At 51.9% G+C, this 20,599-nt stretch overlaps 1 protein-coding gene across 11 annotated transcripts in view; it reads left to right on the top strand.

The window, feature by feature from the left end:
• The window catches only part of AGAP1 (ArfGAP with GTPase domain, ankyrin repeat and PH domain 1), a 527,767-nt gene that overhangs the window by 133,691 nt on the left and 373,477 nt on the right, over nucleotides 1–20,599 (top strand). For 5 of the 11 annotated variants that reach the window (XM_027588838.2, XM_035726589.1, XM_035726590.1 and 2 more), the window contains exon 1: nucleotides 12,604–13,731. The exons of 4 other annotated variants lie outside the window; for them this stretch is intronic. In XM_027588838.2, the coding sequence (XP_027444639.1) occupies nucleotides 12,732–13,731 (1,000 nt within the window). In that variant the 5' untranslated portion in view covers nucleotides 12,604–12,731. Of the gene's footprint in view, nucleotides 1–12,603; nucleotides 13,732–20,599 lie in introns of those variants that run through there. 2 more of the 11 variants (XM_035726588.1, XM_027588840.2) reach the window with 2 other exon arrangements.

The following is a 20,599-nucleotide window of genomic DNA, read 5'->3' on the forward strand; positions in this document are numbered from 1 at the left end:
GCCCTGGAGTCTCGGGGGGCCGGGTCGGGGGGATGCAGAAGCCAGCTTAAAGCTGGGGGTGGGGGTTGAGGGGTTAGCTGAGGGTCTACTCATCTTTCCAGGAACTCTGGAAGGAAAAGCCAAATAAAAAAGGAGCCTGTTTTACCCCGGTCTGCCTTGATCTTTCAGTGCCCTGTGCCTCAGAAGTAGGATGAGGGGCGTGTGTGTGTGTGTGTGTGTGTGTGTGTGTGTGTGTGTGTGTGTGTGTGTGTATTTTAACCACCATTTCTGCCTGCCTGTTAAAGCATTTTACACTTTGCTCTCCTTTCCCTTCCCCTCTTCTCTCCCTCCCTCCCCACCCCCACCTCTCAAGCTGAGCAGAAGGAGGGAAGGACTTGCTCCACTTTCTCCAGCAAAGCTCTTTGACAGTTTTATTCATGGCACCCTGCCTTTGTGGCCTCCCTCTGCATATCCAGAGACCTGGCTGGTGGGCTGCAAGCTGGGGGGCGGGGGGCTGGTGGAGTTGGTGCTTTTCTGAGAGTCTCTGGGCAGTGCTGGGCTCCCATCCAGCTCCACCCCTTACCCTGAGATCTAGAACCCTTTTCTACCAGTCTGTGACAAAAACTTCCGGGCGCCTGGGTGGCTCAGATGGTTAAGCGTCTGCCTTCGGCTCAGGTCATGATCCCAGGGTCCTGGGATCGAGTCCCGCATCGGGCTCCCTGCTCCTTGGGAGCCTGCTTCTCCCTCTGCTTCTCTCTCTCTCTCTCTCTCCTCCTCTGTCTCTCATGAATAAATAACTAAAATCTTAAAAAAAAAAAAAAAAAAACTTCCTATATCTGTAAAAGAGGTATAATGATAATACCTACCTCATAGGAGCATGGGAGGAATAAACTGATTAACCAAATTAATATCTCTGAAGTGCCTCCAGCTGAGCCTGGCCTAGGCCAGGGTTGGAAAGGGGAGCTGAGGGTTGGTCTGGCTGGGTCTTGAGGCCCATTGAGGGGGGGCCTGGGCTGCAGAGGGAGGGTCAGGGTGAGCAGGCTCCTGGGGAGTCTAGGCAGAAGTGCTAGAAGGTCTGGGTTCATGGTGGTGCTGCTGATGGCCTGGTGCCTTTTAAGCCCAGGCCAACCCTCTACAGTAGGTGGTAGCCCCACACAGCTAGGCTTTTTTGGGCCTGCGAATCCTCAGTCAGTGTAAAATACTTCTTTTCTATCTTGCCTATAAGCCAGTATGAGCTGAAGATGTGCTGTGTGCCCGGCTTGCGAAGCGGGGCCACTGCTGTTCGTTGTTTCTCAGGAGTAAGGCTGCCTCTGGCCAGGCTGGCCAAGTGCGGACCCAGGCGACCTGTGTGGTGCAGAAGTGGTATGAACGGCCGGAGGGAGGCCCCATGTTTAGCCCCTTGCCTTGGCATTCAGTGGCATCCTGTGAATGCTGGAACGTTCTAGAGCAGTGGTGTGCCACGGTGGGGAGTCTCGGTAGCTTGCTTGGGTAAATGGTAATCTCAAGTGTTACATTTCCTTGCATATGAACTCCTGATTTCCTGGAGCATACTTCCGGAGAAAAAGTCCTTTTGTGCCAACATCCTGTTGCCCAGTGCCACTTTTTCCTGCCCAGAAACGTCCAGTACCAGCTATTGCTTCTCTGGAAATTCTCCGGCAGTCGGTACCATGGGGTGGCATTTGTGCACCCAAAGGCAGCCGTCCTTGCGGGTGGCTTCCCAGAGTGCATGCCCTGTACAGGGTCGCACCGTGGCCCCTCACAGCTTCCCTGAACCTGCCATGTGAAGCCTGAAAGCCAGGGTTTTGAGAACTTCTAACGTGCAAGCAGCCAAGGGCCAGGCCATTAGATCTTTGCATTAACTCTGGGCTAGGCCCATTATTGTCCTTTTAAATAGTTCTAGGTTATTTCAAGTATTCTGGTTCTTTTTTTTTTATTTTTCTTTTAAAGGTTTTTATTTATTTATTTGAGAGAAAGAGAGGGAACTCACACAAAAGGGGAGGGACAGAGGGAGAGGGAGAAACAGGCTCCTCGCGGAGCAGGGAGCCCGATGTGGGGCTCGATCCCAGGACCCCGGGATCATGACCTGAGCCGAAGGCAGACTTAACTGTTCAACTGACTGAGCCGCCCAGGCGCCCCTCAAGTGTTCTGGTTCTTAATGAGTATCTGAGCACCTGGGTCGATGGCACGCATTTCCTTCTGGGTTGGTAAAGGCCCAGTGCCCTTCAGGTAGCCCTTGCCAGCCGAATCTTGGCCCCGGCCCGCTGACCACCCCCGTCCTGGGATGGCTGCAGCCTCTGCAGAGTCCGCACAGCCCAGGCTAGAGGGGTGGGCAGGGACAGAGCCCTCTTTGGAGGGCTTCCTCGAGGCTCCAGAGCCCTCCCTTCTGACCAACCACTGCTTCCCTAGGCAGTCACACTTGGCAAACTCCCCACCCCCAAGCGTGGCTTCAAGTCCACTGAAGGAGGAGCACGCTCTTACAGGGGTGGCCCCCAAGATCAGCTGCAGGGGAGGATTTTTGTGGCCAGGGGAAGAAGTGAATCATCCTCCTCTCCATGCCTTTCCCTAACCGCTGGAGACTTCGTAGAATAAACCTCGGGGCGGCCGGGGGGGGGGGGGGCTGCTGTGTGGCAAAGCAGTGTAAACAGGGGCATCAGCCGACCTCTGCTGTTACTTGCAACACGAGCGAGGAGAATTAATCCTGAATCAGCTGCCTGGGTTGGTAAAATCGCCAGCAGGCAGCATTTATTAAGCAGAACACTGATAAGGCCTGGGGTTGAGGGATAAAGATGCTGGTCCTGTGTCAAGGATCCTGGTCTTCTGGGGGAGCTGGTTACGTAAAGGGTAGGTGTCAGGTCAGAGCAGGGGGAAGGGTACTGAGAAGGGGTGGCCCAGGCCCCAGCCATGAGTAGGACTTTACTGATCCCGCCAGCCCCAGCAGGAGGCACCGGGGTATGGTGCCGTCTGGACTGGACAGGAGTTGGCTGTGTTGGAGGGAAGGATCGTGGGAGGCAAGGGGCGGCACACATTTGTCCTAAGCACTGGGACAGATGCTTCCTATACATCATCACATTTGATTGTCATGTCTACCCTCTCATCACTGCCTTGCTGCCAGGTGAAACTGGCTCAAAGACTCAAGGTCACTTTCCCCAAGTCACACGGGGTTTGCATCATTGTGGCCTCAGAGCGCAGCCCCTTAGCTCCTCCGCACCGCACGGGTGGCTGGGGGCCGTCCGGGGCCTGGCGTGCCAGTTAAGGAGTGGGCATTCTGTTCTGTGGGTGACAGGGAGTCTCTGAGCCAAATTGTGGCCTACAGCTTCCATCACGGCAGAGAGGCTGGCTGTCCGCTAGCTCTGGGCATCCAGTGAAGGATGAAGAGGATGGAATATAAAGGGAGAAAGGAGAGTGCACTCTTCAGGAGGCGGCAGAGGGCACACAGAGGGAGGAGAGGCTTTTGTTTCTGTTTTTTATTAAGTGGGAGATAATGGAGTATTTTCCGTGCTGGCTGAAGGACAGCAGATGATTGTGATTGATGGTACACGGTCCATTTGCCAGCTCTGAGAGGAGAGGTGAGTACGGCTGGGAGGCCCAGAGTGCAGCAGCTCTGGGGTGTGGTGCCCCCATGTCTTCAGGGCAGGCTGCAGGCTTGGAGGGTTGGGATGGGAGTGTGGGGGGCCAGCGCTGCAGGGAGGGCCTGCAGGGTGCCAGCGCCCAGCCCCCCAGCTGTGTGAGCATCTGCAGTGGGGCCTCAGGATGTAGGCTCAGTGCTCCCACACTTGAGCACCGGTCCAGTGGGCTGGAGTTTGGATGGAGCCACCTTTAGGGCAGGCCCAGGTGGGGGTCTCAGAAGCATCAGAGGCCAGCAGAGCAGTAGGTGGCATAGACAAGGGGTGTGCCTTGGCCTTTGCTGGAGAGAGAAGGGCCTGCAGACTGGAAAGGACAGGCTGTGTTAAGTGAGCCTCCTGACAGCAGGAGTGGACGTGCTAGAAAGAGGGCAGCTGTTGTGGAGGGTTGCGGCCCAGGAGGGGACAGTTAGAGGCTAAGATGGTGGGGTGTCACAGTCCTGGGTAATTCAAGGGCATGACCTTGGGAGGATGCCCCAGGAACTAGTGAAGGGAAAGACCACCTGCATGCAGGAGACAGTGTGGCCTGGCTCTCCACATGGATTCTGCACCCCTAGGCACCTCCTTCGGGGTGTCTGTGAGGCCGTGACAGGAAGAAAGGGGCCCCGGGGCATGGCACGTACATCCGCATTCTGTGCATCCACTCCCTGCCAAGCCACTTGGCCGTGTCTTAGATGGCTCTAGGACTTCGTAGTTTGGAGTCTTTGGGGGCTGCCTTTGATCCACTGACCCTTGTGTCTGTAGCTGGGTGATCAGGGGCCACGAACCTTCTTTTCCAGATTTGATGAGTTTTGTGTTGGTACCTAACCAGCCGCATCGCCGTCTTCAGCAGCACTCCTAGGGACAGAGATGATGCTGGAGGGGAGGGTCAGTAACAATGATGCTGGGGCCCTACGCATTGTTTGACCGTGGACAGTGTTATTTCTCATCCCTCCCCTTTCCCTCGTGAAAGATTCTGGAGCAGGTGGTGATGTTTTCAAGGAGGGGTGCCTAGCATAATGTACATCCTAGTGCTGGGAGGCGGCTCAGGAGCTGCGTTGGCTCTCTGGCCCCCACCCCTGGCGTCTTCCTGCCACAGGGCCGCCTCACCCCTGCTCCCTGCAGGACGGTTGCCGATGAGCCGTGCGTGGCAAGCAGATGAGAAGACACGGACGTTTTATTTCATCTTATTGTGTCAGAACCGGTCCCCGTGACCCACTTATCATCTTTCTCAGGAGCTCTTATGCAAATTGTAACTAGCAAGGGGGCGGCTGCAGCTACCAGCCGCCTGTGGTGTGTTTACCCTCCGCCCGGGGACTGCGGAGCCCGCCGGTGACACGTTGGCTAATACAGGCAGGGGGGTGGTCACGTGGCTCCCACCACTCACTGGGGGGAGTGTGTCTGGGCTTTGATAGGCATCTTAGTCATGTTGTTTTCCACCTTTAGAGAGAAATAGCAAAGCTTCAGGTCCCCTGGGCACAGAGAAAAGATTTCCGGATATCTCAGCAGCCAGATCCCAAATGGGATGCAGGAGTGATAACTCTGCCAAAATAGGCTTTTTCTTGAGCTTTCTAATGGTATGGACAGAAATTCCCAGGGCATTATTATTTGTGGCCAGGATTTTTTAGTTTTGTAGAAGTCCTGGGCTTCACGAATCTTTGGGAGGGCATCAGTGCATCTAAAGACAAATTTGGTAAACATCCGGAAATTGTCAGACGAGCCGAGGTGGCTGTTCTTTGATGGCTCCTGGTGTTTGTTTCTACTCTAGGAGGCTGTTCTAGGGGGGGTCCATATGGGGGTTCCGTACCAGGTGGTCCTCTGTGTTTTGGTTGTAAGGTCTGTAGGAAAATGCTCATGCAGATGGTGTCATTAGAAGAATCTCTTCCGGGGAAGAGAGATTTTCCTGCAGAGGAAAATGCTCCCAGACAGGCCTGGTCCTGTGTGCCCTCCAAGACTGGGAAGATTAGGTAATCAGCCGGAATGTCTTGGTTTTTCTCCACACAAATTCCAGAGCTTCTTTGCAGCTGTCCAAGGGACAGGTGCACAGTTGTGTGTTACCCTTGATTAAATCCTTCTGATTCCTCAGCTGCGTCTCCCCAGAGCGCTGAAGGCTGCAGAGGAAAGTGGAGCATCTCCGGGGGAGCTCTGGCCTCGCCTAGCACCTAGCACCTCAAGAGTGACCATCGGTGGCCGAGGCTGTGTTGTCACACAGACCACAAAGTGTGGTGCTTGCATTTGTTTCTACAAAGTGACACTTAATACATCTGGTTTTCATTTTACCTGAAGTCATCTTTGCCTGGCATTTAGCAAGAAAGACCACCAAGAAATGTCTGACCTTTTCCTTTGTTTGGGAGTGAGAAGCTATTCACAAGGGACTCTTATTGGCATGTTTTTAAAAATCAAGACTTTTTCTCCTTGGCCTGTATAAGTGGACGTGAGTTTTCAGCTTGGTTTTACATGCTTCCTGTTGGCTCACAGTACCAGAGTGTATGGAGGAATCTCTTCCTTGTTCCCCACGGAGTAGACATCGTTATCTGAAAAATGGGTTGGATTAAGGTTTCTTCTAGGCCTGGTTGTGGTAATATAAATGAGTTCCCATTCTCCAAAGATGCAGTCTGTGTGGAACACCAGGCTGACCTAGTGCAGAGGGAACAAGGGAGGGGACAGTGTCTTAAGGCAGCTCCAGCACTGCACACACGACCGGCAGGGGCTCCTGGTAGGAGCTCCCTGGAGGGCCAGCCAGTGAGCTTACCTGAGATCACAAGTGCTCAGGTGCTCTGTGGAGACCCAGTCAGTGCTGGCCTGTCTCCCCTGCACCCGCCTCACGGCCCAAAGTCTTCAAGCACCATGCTTAGGATATTTGATGATGAAAAACAACATAGCATTGTTTTGGATTTTAAATATTTAACATTGGCAAAACTGAAGGTTTTTTTTCCCTTTCCAGCATTTTATTTTAAAGATTTTATTTATTGACAGAGAGAGACACAGCGAGAGAGGGAACACAAGCAGGGGGAGTGGGAGAGGGAGAAGCAGGCTTCCTGCTGAGTAGGGAGCCCAATGTGGGGCTCGATCCCACATGACCTGAGCCGAAGGCAGACGCTTAACCGACTGAGCCACCCAGGCGCCCCCCCCCTTTCCAGCATTTTAATCATGTCCATGATACTTACTGATTTAAACTAATTATAACTGATGACTTGTCTTTCACAGAATGAAGACTGGTAGTGGCCTCATCTGGAATTATTGCTCTTCTCCCAATTTTGAGAAGGATTATTGGAAATAATCGCTTCTTTTTTTATAGAGGGACCATATAGAGCTTTTTAATATTATATGCAGAGGCAGGAGAGGATGGTTGCATCAATAAAATAATAAAATGAGAAGTTGCAAGGACGTAGGAGCCACCCCTTCCTTTTTCATGTGAGCCTGCCTTGCCTGGTTCTCTGCCCATGACATTTTGCTCCCCAGGAGACATGTGGCAATATTTGCACACATTTCTGGTGGGGTGTTCTGGCACTGGTAGGGAGAGGCCAGGGATGCTGCTCAACATCCTCCGATATGCAGGACAGACAGACCCTCAGCAAAGAAGGACCCAGCCCAGAGTGTCCGTGGCGCTGAGCTTGGCCACCCTGCCGGGACGAATGCCAAAGACCACCTCCTTCTTGGAGCCTTTTTAAAAAATCTTTCAGCTAGAAATAATCATTTTCTGCCTTCTTACCTGCCTCCTTCCTCTCACATGTAACACTTTCTGCTGGCTGGTGGTTATTTAGGACACTTGTCAGGCCCCTCACCTTCCAGCTACCCCATCCCTGAGCAGAGCACTCTGGGCACAGTCGGGGTGCGCTGCACTGCTGTCTACCTGCTGGAGAGCAGAAAATGGACGAGCAGGTGGGCCTCTTGCTGTCCTATTGGAGGCTGCCGGCTGCCAGGGCCCCCGTTTCTGATGCACCTCACATAATGCTGAGGAAGCATTTGTGCTGCGGCCCCACGCAGGTGTGCTCATGAGCATCCGCCTCTTGTCCTGCTCCTCTGTCATCCAGAATCGGCGAGGGCTGCCCAGAGAAGCCCTTTGTTTGCGGGACACTGAGCTGGACGTGGGGCACCGTGGACCAGGAGTGGGGGGGGGCATTCTCTCACACCTCCTCAGCCCCCGCCTCCTCACGTCCCACAGAGGCACCCGGCTCCTGGCCTCCTTGTGCAAAACTGCCTGATTCTCTGATCCACACATGCCTTCAGATGGGACGTGGACTAAAAAGCCCTTTCCTTCATGTAAAGTCTCAGCAAATTTGGTTTTGATAAGTAGTTGCTGACCTCTTTCTCTGGCTCCTTTGGGGCCCTCTGATGTTGCCCACTGAGAGGACCCTGTGGGGCATCCTGTTAACATAGAAGAGGATGGAGCCCAGGTGCTGCCCTCCGATGTCCGTGTGCTCATACACGGGGGACCGTGAAAGGTTCTGTTGGCAGTGGTGGCATTACTGTTGGTCCTTGAGGAAAAATGTAGGTAGAACCGACCTCAGGTGCTCAGAGGACCTCCTTCCTGCTGGGTCAGAAATGTCCTGGCCTTAGGGACCCACCCAGTGCACTGGTCCCTCTGTGACTCATCAAGTCCTTCTCTCTTTCATGGCTCCTCTTTTAACTTTCAGCTTATAAAATGAGGGAAATGGGGCCCCTAATGAGTTCAGCCCAGGGAGGGCTGATTGCAGAGTTGTCGGTCTGCAGAAGCTGAGCATCATAGTAGGTCTTACATCAGAAAGCATTCCTCCCATGGTGATCGGACTGGAGTCTCATGCCAAAAGAAAGGTACATCAGGAAAGTGTTGGTTTAGCACAAATGCCTTTCTTTTTGCTTCTATCTGTATCTTTCAGTCAACCTGCTGCCAGAAAATAGTCTTTAAAGTGCCCCATGAACTGGGGGAGGTGCTTTGCTGCCCCTGGGGTGGGCGTGCAGAGCCTGGGCAGGGTCAGTGGTTGGCCTGCTGCAGTGGCCCACACACGCGGTTCTGCTAAGATACTGTAAATGTGATCACCAGCGGCAAGTTCTGTTACTTGGAAAGTCAGCTTGTGGAGCAGATGGCTCTGCTGACTATCAGAGATTTCCTTTAAATAAGGCTTATCAGTTCTAGTAACACTTCGAGAAATAATATTCTCACGGAGGATGTTTAATTTATAGACGGCTAGGAATGGCTCAGGACAGGGAAGTTGTGGGAGGGTGGCCAGATGATGCCCTAAACCCAGAATGGGTGAGGAAAGCCAGCTGCAGGAGGCAATGGAATGGGGCGGGAGTAGGGCTAGCCCTCATTCCTGTACCCCTCTGCAGTCCTTCCCTGTCGGGCACTGGGGCCCCTGCACTGTTGAGCCTTTGCCTGCCTCCCTGCTACTGGGTTTTGATGGAGCAGTGAGAACAACCGCAGCCTTTTTTTTTTTTTTTAATAAGCCAAAATGGTGATATATTCGAAGGCACAGAAAAATTTAAGAAATGATTGTGTAGAGGGGTCAGTTTCAAAAGCAACAGAAGAAGCATAGTGCCACCTGAACATATATGGTATGATTGCTTCTATTTTTAAAAGGCAGGTCTGGCTGCATAAAGGGGATTTAGATTTTGGAGGGACAAGATCTGTCTAAGCCTCTGATTCTTTGCATTGGAAGAGCCCATGTATCCAGGGCAGTGGGGAGAGGTGACTCTCCCCGTCTTTCAGCCTAGACTGTCAGGCCTGGCGTGGAATCATTGTGATTGGTGTGGAAAAGAAATGCATTCCTGGGAGGGGAAAGCACTGAGGGGTAGTGAACCTCTCTGCTGTGGCTGGAAGAGGTTTCCTCATTCAACACCGGCTGAGATTCCGAGTCATCTAAGGTGGATCAAATGGAATCTTCTACTCTGCAGACTGCATCCTCCCACAGCCAAGTGCAAACCCTGGGCTGGATTCTCGACAACCCAACCGGCGGGAGTGGGAAGAGGCCTGCAGTTCAAGATTGGAGCCCTGAAGGAATGCAATGTTACTTTTTACCTTTGGCTCAGATAACAAGCAAGATCTATGTCTTAATTATGGGCTAACTAATTTCATAGTAAAATTCCATCTCAATATTTGAAGGTTGCCTTGGTCTTAAAAAGTGAGAGTGAATCCCAGGCTAAGCTATGAACTCTGGGTTCTGATCCCACCATGGCCCGAAGCAGAGAGGTCCCTGCCACTCCTCGTGGCCAAGTTCCATTGTCTGCACTTAAAGCCGGCTTGACTTTTCTGTCCACACCCCTGCAGTGATGAAACTGTAGACCCCACCCAGTGCTACTGGGGCTCACCCTGTGGACAGACAGACAGACGGCAGGGCGCTGCTTTGTCTCCCATCCTCTCAACCTCCCTCCCGGTCTGTATGTTAAATCTCAGGGCCCTGAAAACACCCTTGTTTCACAACTTTGTGAGTTCTTTGAGGACAAAGACTCTGCCTTCTCACCGAGTCCTGTGCAGTAGGATCCAAAATATATTTGAAGAATAAATGAACAAATAGAAAAGCGAATGAGTAAATGGAAACTTGCTAGATGTTATCATTAACATTTGATTATTGCCAGGCTCAATAGTATTCACACATGTCTCTCTCTTCACGGTCATCAAAGCAAATGCTGACGCTTACGTAGACAAAAAACGCCACTGTGGCATGGGGGTGGGTACAGGCAATGTGACCCCAGGCTCAGCTCTCAGCACTGAGCGGTGTAGCCTTGGGGAAAGCACCCACCCTCTCTGAGCCCTTGGCATCTACATAACCTGATGGGCTCTAGGAACCTCATTCCGATAGCTGATGACTGTCCATCTCCCACTCTGGAAGTTGCTGGTTCTTGGGTCTTATCCAAGAGGGCTTTTTATCCAAACTGAAGGTGAGACTGATCTGTCCTGGGGTTCCCTAACTTTGCACTTGAGGACGTTAGAGACACTGCCCTTGAACCCTTGAGTGCCAGGAGTAGGTGGACAGAGCTTGCAATGACCCCGTGATTGAGGTAGTCATGTCCAGGTGCAGCCACTGGGGGTGGTCAAATGCGTTTTAAACTTTTTTTAAAAATGGACTTTATTTTTTAGAGCAGTTTTAGGTGAACAGCAGTATTGAGCAGAAGGTACAGAGGGTTCTGCACACACATGGCCTCCTCCACTACCCACATTCCCTCCAGAGTGGTACATTTGTTGTGATCGATAAACTGATGTTGGCATATTGTTATCACCCAGAGTCCATAGTTTCCCTTAGGGTTCACTCTTGGTCTTGTGCATTCTTTGTGTTTGGGCAAACGTATAATGACACATGTCCACCATTATGGTGCCATATAGAGTGTTTTCCCTGTTCTAAAAATCCTCTGCTCTAAAGTATCTTCTTAAAAAGAAATGGAATCACCTAGTAAGCTTTCTGATCTATCTCATTAAACTTGAATATTTAATTTCCCTCTGAAATAAAATCCAGATTTCCTAAGCCACAACCTCCTTCATAAGAGACCCACGCCATTCATCTTTGTATCCCCTTCTGTGCCATGAACACGGATATTTGGTGAAAGGAGGGGAAAGCAGGACTTGGAAACAGTCATGGAATCCCAGAATGACGCTTTGCTGTCAGCACCTTCCCTCAGAACAGCTTCTCATGCGTCTTTGGCAGTTCCAGGCCTAGAGAAGCCTGTGTAAGCATCCAGCTTGATTAGTGGACACTTTATTTATGACATTAATGACATTTTCCTATTGAAACTTATAAGAAACGGAAACCCATAGGTTCAGGACATCATCAAGAACTAATAGATTGATAATAAAAAAATAATAGATCAACTATGTGAGGATATTGTGCCGCATCAGGTCATATCAAGAACCAGGATCTAGACATCCAAGAGAGGCAGCAGGTGGGGGAAATTTGATGGAAGAGAAACTCAGCGTGCAATATTTAGCACTTACAGAGAATGCTTGGCACGTGGTGTCTTAGCTATTTCAGTCCTCTGCTCAGAGTGTGGGTCCGATTTTCTCCATCCCTACCTTCCAGGTGTAAAATCTAAGATGGAAATGGAAGGCTTGGACAGGCAAGTCTTTCCTCCTGCTCTGAACCGCTGTGTTCTCCTGCCTGTTACTGTCAGGGGCCTTTTCCCACACCTAGGGAAAATACTCCCCAAACAGTATTTTAGGAGTGAAACTGCATGGTCCTGCGCCAAAGGGCAGTGGTGTGAGCAGCACATCACAGGGAAGCTACCACCCTCACCTCTCCCTTGCTGTCTCCATCTGGGCATACACTTTTTCCTCCCAAGTACAAGTGTAGTAACAAGTATACACTTGCGAGGGGCTAACAAGTACCTGAGATACCTTGCTTTCTAAAGAAGTCATTGTTTGAGTTGCATCCTCTTCAGAGGTCCAAATAAACAGGTGAGAGATGGCGCATATTTGGTTTTGCAGGCCAGGCCCCGGAGTGTAGGGGTAGTGTAGGGGTAGGGTTCAGGCAAGCTGCCAGGCCGGCCCCTTGGAGGCTCCGGTCCGCGCGGCGGCGATCCAGCCCGGTACTTCTGCCTGCCCGCCGGGCCGCGCTCCCGCCGCCGCCGCCGCGCTCCCGGGACTCGGCCGCCGGGCTGGGCGCGCGGCCCGCGGTCGCTGCACGTCGGCCCCCGCCCGCCCCGCCCCGGCGCGCATTTCCATTTTAAACCGCCGCCCGCCCGTCCCTCGGCCGCTGCCGGCGCAGCTGCCCGCGAGTCCCAGCTCAGGGAGTGGCGGAGGCTGCGGAGCTGCCGAACTGTGCAGAAAAGGCCTGAAGATGCGAGCCGGCCCGGCGCCGTAGACAATGAAGCCGCGGGCGCCTCCGCCCGCCCCGGGCCCCGCGCGCCGCGGCCGCACCTGCCGGCGAGACCGTTCCCGCGCCTGACTGCCGGCTCGCCCGCCGCTCCGCCCACCCGCCCCGCCGGCCCATGGCTCGGCGCCCCGGGCCCGGACCCCCGCACTCGGGCCGCGCGGCGCACGGGCCGGCGGGCGCCAGGGGTGTCGTCCCCGCAGCCTGAACTCAGCCCTCTCGGCCAGCGGGGGGCGTGGGCCCACTCCGGGCGTGCCCGTTCTCCCGCCTCGCCCAGCGACCGCGCGACTGCCCGACCGTGCGTCCCGGCCCGCGGCGCGCTGGATGCAGCGGAGCCCCGGCGGGCGGCGCGGCGGCCGCGGCCCCGGGCGACATGTACCTGCTGGACGGCAGCAGCGAGCCCGCGTCTCCGCCCGCGGACGCGATGCCGCGCGGGACGCCCCCCAGGAAGACCGTCTACCGCATCTCCGTGACCATGGTCAGGAAGGACCAGCTGGCCGCGCCAGGCCCCGGCGGCCCCGACCCACGCCCCGGCGGCCCCGACCCACGCCCGGCCCTGAGGCCCCGGCCCGCGCGCTCCCCGGACGCGCCGGGGCGGCTGGTGGAGGAGGCCGAGGAGGAGGTGGCGGCCGGCGCTGAGGACCCCGAGGGCCGCCGGCCGCGCGCCTGGGACTTCCGCACCTTCCGCACCCGCAGCACTGGGCAGCTGGAGCTCGGGCGGCTCCGACCTTGCGCACGCGGCCTCGAGCCCGCGGACCTGGCCGGCAGCCCCCCGTCCGTGGAGGATGGGCCCGGCTCGCCCGCGCCCGGCAGCCCCGACGTGGAGGGGGTCCGGGCCGCGCCCCTACGGCGGAGCCTCAGTTTCCGGCACTGGAGCGGGCCCGAGGTGTCGCGGAGTCAGACTCTGGGCCGCGGGAGACGCCACAGCAGTTCCGGGAGCCTGGCCTGGGCGCCGGGTGGCAAGGTCTCGGCGGACCCTGGGGTCGCTGTGGAGCCCGCGGCCCCAGTGCAGCCCTCCTCGGAGAAGCGCAACACCCTGGACGTGGGCGAGGTGCTCAGCAAGAACGAAGCGCTCTCGGACCTGGAGCGTTGGGAGCGCAGCAAGAGCAAGAACCGCACGCTGGACAACAGCGACCTGCAGCGGCTGGAGCGCGCGCGGGCGGCGGCCGCGGGCCCCGGCGCCGCTTCGGAACACCGGCTGCTGCGCTTCTTCAGCGGCATCTTCGCGCGCAGGGACGGCGCGTCCGGCGGCGGTCCCTCTCCCCGGAGCGGCGGCGCCTCGCGGCCCCGTGGCTACTTTAGCAGCCTGCGGCGGGCCCCAGCCGATGCGCACTCGTCTAGCGCGGAGAGCATCGACGGGTCCCCGCGCAGAGGTGGGCAGCGCGGCCAGGGAGGTGAGGGCAATGGTGGGAGCTGGCCTGGTTCCGCAGCGGCCTGCTTAGCCAGAGTACGCTGGGATTTGGGAGTAGCCAAGGGACCTGCGTTCCCTGAGCCACCAGCCGGCAGGTGGCCATGCTGGGTGTGAACTCGTGTACTGCGGGTTTTCCCTAGTAACACCGCTGCGGTCGGGAAGTACTTGGCTGCCCCTGTCTCCACTGTGTCTGGTGGTGTCTTTCGGAATCTGCTCAGCCGCTGTGAGCCTGTCTGGGGAGTGATCACCTTGCTGGGCGGCGCAGCCTTCTTCTCAAGCAGAGCCGTGCGCTCGCAGACTGGGATGCCTGTGGGCTGCCGGGGACCTGGCCCTGAAGCTGGCGCACAGGTGGTGCTGCCTGGCCAGGACCAGCAGCGTTCGTCTTGCTTAATTTCTTCCTCCACCTCCCAAGCCTGGCCTCCCTGTAGGTGCTGCCATGTGTGAGCGCTGTGGTGTGGCCTCCCTGACTTAGCCGCTCTCACCTATTGCGTTCCTGCTAAAGATGCTTCATCCCAATGGTCAGGGAGACAGGCCTCTTCCCACGGCCTCTGGAATCTTAGCAGGAGAGCAAGTCTGGGACAGCATTCTGTTTGCTAGCGATGTATTCTCCTGTATGGGAAGGAAAATCACAACCCCACAGCCTGTTCTGAAACTACTTCCTTGTTGTCTTGCGCCCTCCAACAGGGACCTCACAGGGAAGGTTTTGGAGGCAGATGTGACAGTAGTCTTTTGCAAGAACTAGGTAATCTGGTGGTGTTTGGAGGTCAGACTCCTCTAGAAGTTGCAAAACACAGATCCCCTTGTCTCCCCATGTGCAAAGGGAAGGCGGGTAGGTGAGCAGAGGGGCTGGATTGGTACACCCTGCTCATGTTGGGTGTGGAGCGGGTGGCTAAAGATACTGTCCCCGCGCACTTCGCCGCTGAGAAATCATTAGGAACATCCCTTGTGCCGATTCCCAGACCCTGCTGCTGGTAGAGATGAGGGTAGTTGAGGCCCTGCGGTGTGGGCTTTTAGTTAGAGATTGTCAGCTGGTAACTCACCCCCCCCACCACCAGAGTACCGGGAATATTCCTCCCTAGTGGACTTCCCAGGTCAGCTGACTGCCTAGGGTGTGTATGCAAACAGCCGGGGCAAAAGACATCACCGTGCTTGCCTAAGTATTTTTAAGGGAAACTGAAGATCAGTGATGTCACGTAACATGCTTCTAATGATCCTCAGAACGTGATAGAGAATATTTGAAGTTAAGCACTTGAATATGCAGTAGAGTTAAGATCGGAATTTTCTTTTTATCAGTGAGGTTGTAATATAAAGTTACCTGTTGCCAGACTTGTGTTAGTTGAACTTGCTGTGCACATCTTGTGGCTAACCTGACCTGGAATGTTTTAGAAGGGACTGTGATCAACTCCAGCCATTATCCCATCCCTCCTGCACGCTCTTAAGATACTAAAAGATGTGAGTTATTTTGTTCAAGTTGGTTGGTGTAAAGTTGCTCTTGCCCTTACTTGCGTTCAGTGGAGGTTCAAATCCACAGGGTCCGGTTCTACCTATAATAGCAGGCTTGACTCTTTGTTCTCCTGGTTTTGCTGAAAATAGTAATTAGCTGCCTGGGTTCCGGACAAGTACCCGTGGTTGGCAGGGAGGGGAGTAGAAACGCACACACACGATTTGGAACGAACACGTTTCATTGTGGTCCCTGTCGATACAAGTTAAAAGTATTGGGGCTTGGGTATTGGTGATCCGGTCAGATGGATTGATGCATTTGGGAAGTAGAGGTGTTAAAGCATGTTGGGATTTTTCCCTCTAGGGTCGTGTAAGATTATAACAGTAATAATTACAGTAACGCTTGGTTTGTTTGTTTTTCCAGGTGGAATTGCTTTGGTCTGAGACATAACACTAGCTAGCACTGTGGGTTGTGTGGAAGAACAGACTGTGAATGAGCTAGGTTACAGCACACACAGCCCGAATTCCAGGATCTCACTCGACTCTGAAGTTCGAGGTAATCACAGAAAAAGCCACAGTCCTCACCAGCCTTTGGCTAAAAGGCCTGGAGCAGTGTCTCTGCTCTCGAGGTTTGGTAAGGTCAGTTGCTCTTCTGGTCAAGGTGCAGCCCCTTTATTATGCTGTTCTACTTTCTACATGTTTGCTTCCTCTGATGTAAATTGCTCAGTTAGGTGCTATTTAAATGAGGTTTTGAATTTAAGGTAAAATGCTCTGAGGTAACCTTCCAATGCAGTGGAACCCAGGCTCCGTTTCCCTGTGAGTGTCCGTAGCGCACAGGTCCACAAAGCCTTGCCCAAACCATGGGGCCAGGGAGGTCTGCAAGACCTAAAAAATTTGGATTCTAGGAAGGTGAAATGCTGTGTATTACAGGACACTGTGTGTACAGTGGGGACGGCGTCCTGCGTTCGGACACCGATAATGTGCAGCAGAGCCTGAGATAGCGCCATTCGGTGTGATAAACACAGATGCCATTAAGAGTCTGCTAAGCATTTGTGCATAAAGCTTCTATCTTCAGTCCTTTATGGATTTCAGAACTACGGACTGAAATGCAGGATACATCATGAACAGCATCTCTAGCTTTCTTTAAATCTTGGGGACAGTGCATTAAAATTTGAAGTTCTTTTCAAGTATAAAGGAAATTAGAGGACCCTTGTCATCGGGGCAGGTTTTCCTTTCGTTAGACTCTTTCAGCTATTAAATTGTCAGTTGGCTCTGGGAAAATAACTTTAAAAGACAAAGTAACTATTATATTAGGTCATTTAGTTAGCTTCTTAGGATTACTTGCTTGGTCTTAGACAAGGTACCTAGGCTAGGGAAGGAAGGTGGTTAGTCTTTTGAAGCACACACAGGCTCACACATTGCATGCGTGTGGTTCTCTTGTCTTAAAGCATTACGATGAAAGGATGGGAGCACCTCCTTTTGTAGGATTGGTTCTCTTGTGCTTTTTAATCCCTATTAGGCTTTTCCTCTTCCTCCAACTGTTACACCCCTGCATCCCAGAGACCTGTGGCCAATTTCTCTCTCTTAGGTTCATAACCATCAGGAGCCCCAGAAGGTTTCAGAGCGACCCTGTGTCAGATCAAGGGCAGGTTCCTATGCCCTGATATCCTTCCCCCCCGGCCCCCCACCAGGGCAGAGTCTGTTGACACACACATAATTTAATGCAAAAAAAGATCGAGTAACAAGTGATGAGTTACATTGCAGGGTGTCCCTTCCTGGCGCATGCTCTCTGTGTCCCCCGCTGCTGCCGGCCAGTCCGCTCTGGAGCCAGCTGTAGACAGTGCCTGCGCAGGGCTGCAGGTGTCTTTGGGGTGTTCTTTTGCTGTCCGCGAGGATTGATGACAGCAATAAAGTGATTCGTGGATAGCCCTGACTGAGCTTAGCTTTTCAAATTAGTAATTTACAACTGATTCTTGACAGCACGTTTTTATGAGTGGCTTTGTTCTTTAATTTCTGATTTCCTTGATTTGTATCACTCCACTTGTGCAGCTAGATAGACTGTTTTATAGTTAAAAAAAAAAACCTTCAGTGGAGAAAGAGAGGAAGCAGTAATTAAATGAAATAAAATGACTGAAATAACGGTACATTTTAATTTTTTTAAACTTGATTTGTTGCTGGAAAGGACCTACATGGTTTTAAAGAAACAGTATAATTCAGAGTTTCTCATTTGAAACATTTTAAACTAATTATGTACTCCGTATTTGGGAAATCACATGGCTTTTTATAAATGATTCTAGATAGTAATTTAGGAGAACCTCCATCGTTTTTGTTATAAGGTCGAATTGCTTTCCTGTAGAACAGAGCCTCCCACTTGGGATCCAGGCAGGGCTGCCCCCACGAAGGTCAGCCAGGGATGTTCTAGGCAGGCGCTGAGGCTTGGACTGTGTCTTGCTGCATTAATTTTCTCAACAGGGAGCCCCATGTGTCAGCATACCCACTTGTGAGCACCGGAATATCATGCTGCCAAAGGAACGTTCAAAAGTACATCTGCCAGAGAGATCTTAACAGTTTAACATCAGTTGGCCCATTGCAGCAAAATCTGGTTGGCTATACAGTTAACAAATACCTTTTGTTTGGAAGCATATAGCTCTGGTAGTACTTAACCCTTTTTTTTTTTAACTTTAAATTTTTTATTGTTATGTTAATCACCATACATTACATCATTAGTTTTTGATGTAGTGTTCCATGATTCATTGTTTGCGCATAACACCCAGTGCTCCATGCAGAACGTGCCCTCTTTAATACCCATCACCAGGCTAACCCATCCCCCACCCCCTTCCCCTCTAGAACCCTCAGTTTGTTTTTCAGAGTCCATCATCTCTCATGGTTCGTCTCCCCCTCCGATTTACTCCCCTTCATTATTCCCCCTCCTGTTATCTTCTTCTTTTTTTTTTCTTAACATATGTTGCATTATTTGTTTCAGAAGTACAGATCTGTGATTCAACAGTCTTGCACAATTCACAGCACTCACCATAGCACATACCCTCCCCAATGTCTATCACCCAGCCACCCCATCCCTCCCACCCCCCCACCACTCCAGCAGCCCTCAGTTTGTTTCCTGAGATTAAGAATTTCTCATATCACTGAGATTAAGAATTTCTCATATCATATGATACATGTCTTTCTCTGATTGAGAAATTGACTTATTTGACTCAGCATAACACCCTCCAGTTCCGTCCACGTCGTTGCAAATGGCAAGATCTCGTTCCTTTTGATGGCTGCATAATATTCCATTGTGTATATATACCACATCTTCTTTATCCATTCATCTGTCGATGGACATCTTGGCTCTTTCCACAGCTTGGCTATTGTGGACATTGCTGCTATAAACATTGGGGTGCACGTACCCCTTCGGATCCCTACATTTGTATCTTTGTGGTACTTACCCCTTTTTTTAGTTGTCTTGTTTTTCTGTAGCATGGACAGATACTTATTGAGTTTCTGTGGTGTGTTCTGAGCAGGAGCTAGAGCTAAGTAAGGTATCGTTCCTGTCTTTGGAGGTCCAGTAGTCTTTTGGGGGATGGAGAAGTTCTAAGGAATCACAGCTTCATGGGATACTTAGGGGAGACAGGACTGTATTTCTCTGCACAACATACCTCTGTTAGAGCACTGCTAATCCCAGTATGTAATAATAACCTCGTTTACATACTTGTCACTTCTCCCTCCTGGGCACGAAACCTGTGTTATTCCTCTTTGTACTACAGAGTTTAGAGTACTGTGTTTGGCTCTTGCACTTTTAATAAATGTTTGTGGGAGGAATTAAGGAGAGGACTGGGGGACACAAAAAAGGGAGCAAATGTCCTTGAGCAGGAGGAGTTAATGAAGGCCTCACAGAGGGATAAAATGATTTGGGTCTTGCAGGATCACTAGGAGTTTAACAGGAAAAGAGAAGATTCTCCCACCAGAGGGTTGGTTGGGATTTCTGTAGTTAACATCTAAGAAGTGATTCTGTTCCTCAAATCTATATGATTAGCACCAACATCAAGCATAAGAAAGGATGTTACAGCTCCCACAATGAGTTGGTTTGTTTTGTTTTTAGTATAAATTTGTTTTTGATAGGAAATCTCCTTTAGGCTGTTATTTTTCTCTGTAATGATTCAAACAATCATTAATTTAAAATGATGTCACAATGAGTAAAATAATGAAGAAAGTAAAGATTTTATTTATTAAAGACAGTGATTGAGAGAAAGTATGTAGAGCTACAGTTCTATCCCCAGGTGATGAACAGAATTGGGATTAAGGTCAACAGATTAGCAAAAAGAAGGGAGATTATTGTCTTTGTATCATTTCGAGAGAAGGACCATCTGCCTGCCATAGTTTTGCTCTGGGTTTTGTTCAGCTCGAATCTGAGTCGGCTGTGGTGTTGATGTTTACTTGTTTGTAGGTGACAGCCCTCGAAATTCTGTTTCTCATTAGGTTTTTCAGTTGACGGAGGCATTCACATCTGTTCTCTTTTCTCCCATTAAGTAAGAATTAATGTAGCTGCCTTTGTTATTAAACATGTTAGTCCCTGTCCATTCATTTGGTTGGTGTTCTCGTAATCTCTTGTTATTTCCATTTTCATAGTTGGTTTTCCATCCTAACATCACCGATGGATCTGAAGACTCAGAGCTTATGGAGAAATCAGCTTTCCTGGGTTGGAAAGTGAACGCTGTTGCTCACTCATTCCGTACCAGGCCGCCCCAGTGGGAGGCTTGTGAAGGGATCCTTTGGCTTGTCCTTATCTAACAAATGCAGATAATTTTAAGAGGTGCATTTCAGTTGGCAGGAGTGAAAGGGAAAGTGAGGGTCACTTTCCTACACAGTCCTTTGTTGGGGATCGTACGGAGTGCTGAATCTATTTCTGGTGTGATAGTAGGTCCAAGACTTTGCATGACACAGTGAGCCAGGCGTTTCCGGGAGCACGCGGGACTGCTCCCTTTATTCAGTGGGTTGTCTTCACGTAGGACCAGCGGGACACACACTCACTTGAGTGGATGCTCACTTGTTTGAGTTGGTCGTCAAAGGGAGTCTTGTGCTCTCTCTGTGCCTGTCATTGCCCGGGCTGCTTTCAGAGTTCCTGCTGACCCACTCCAGAGCAGGGCGTCCCTGGACAGTGCCGCCAGCCTTGCTGGGGCAGCTCGCATTCTCTCCAGTTCCTACCCCAGATCAGAATCGCTGAGACGCCACTTCTTCAGTTGATGGGGGTGGGGGGAGCGGTGGCTATTTATCCAGTTTGTATCTTCCTGCTCACTTAGCGAGGGCTTTAAAACAACCCAGCGCCAGTCAGTCTGTTAAGTATGTGAAACAGGATTCTGGATTTAGGGATGCTTACCTGTGACTTGCTTTCC

The sequence above is a fragment of the Zalophus californianus genome, chromosome 3, assembly GCF_009762305.2.
Source record: "Zalophus californianus isolate mZalCal1 chromosome 3, mZalCal1.pri.v2, whole genome shotgun sequence".
Lineage (NCBI taxonomy): Eukaryota > Metazoa > Chordata > Mammalia > Carnivora > Otariidae > Zalophus > Zalophus californianus.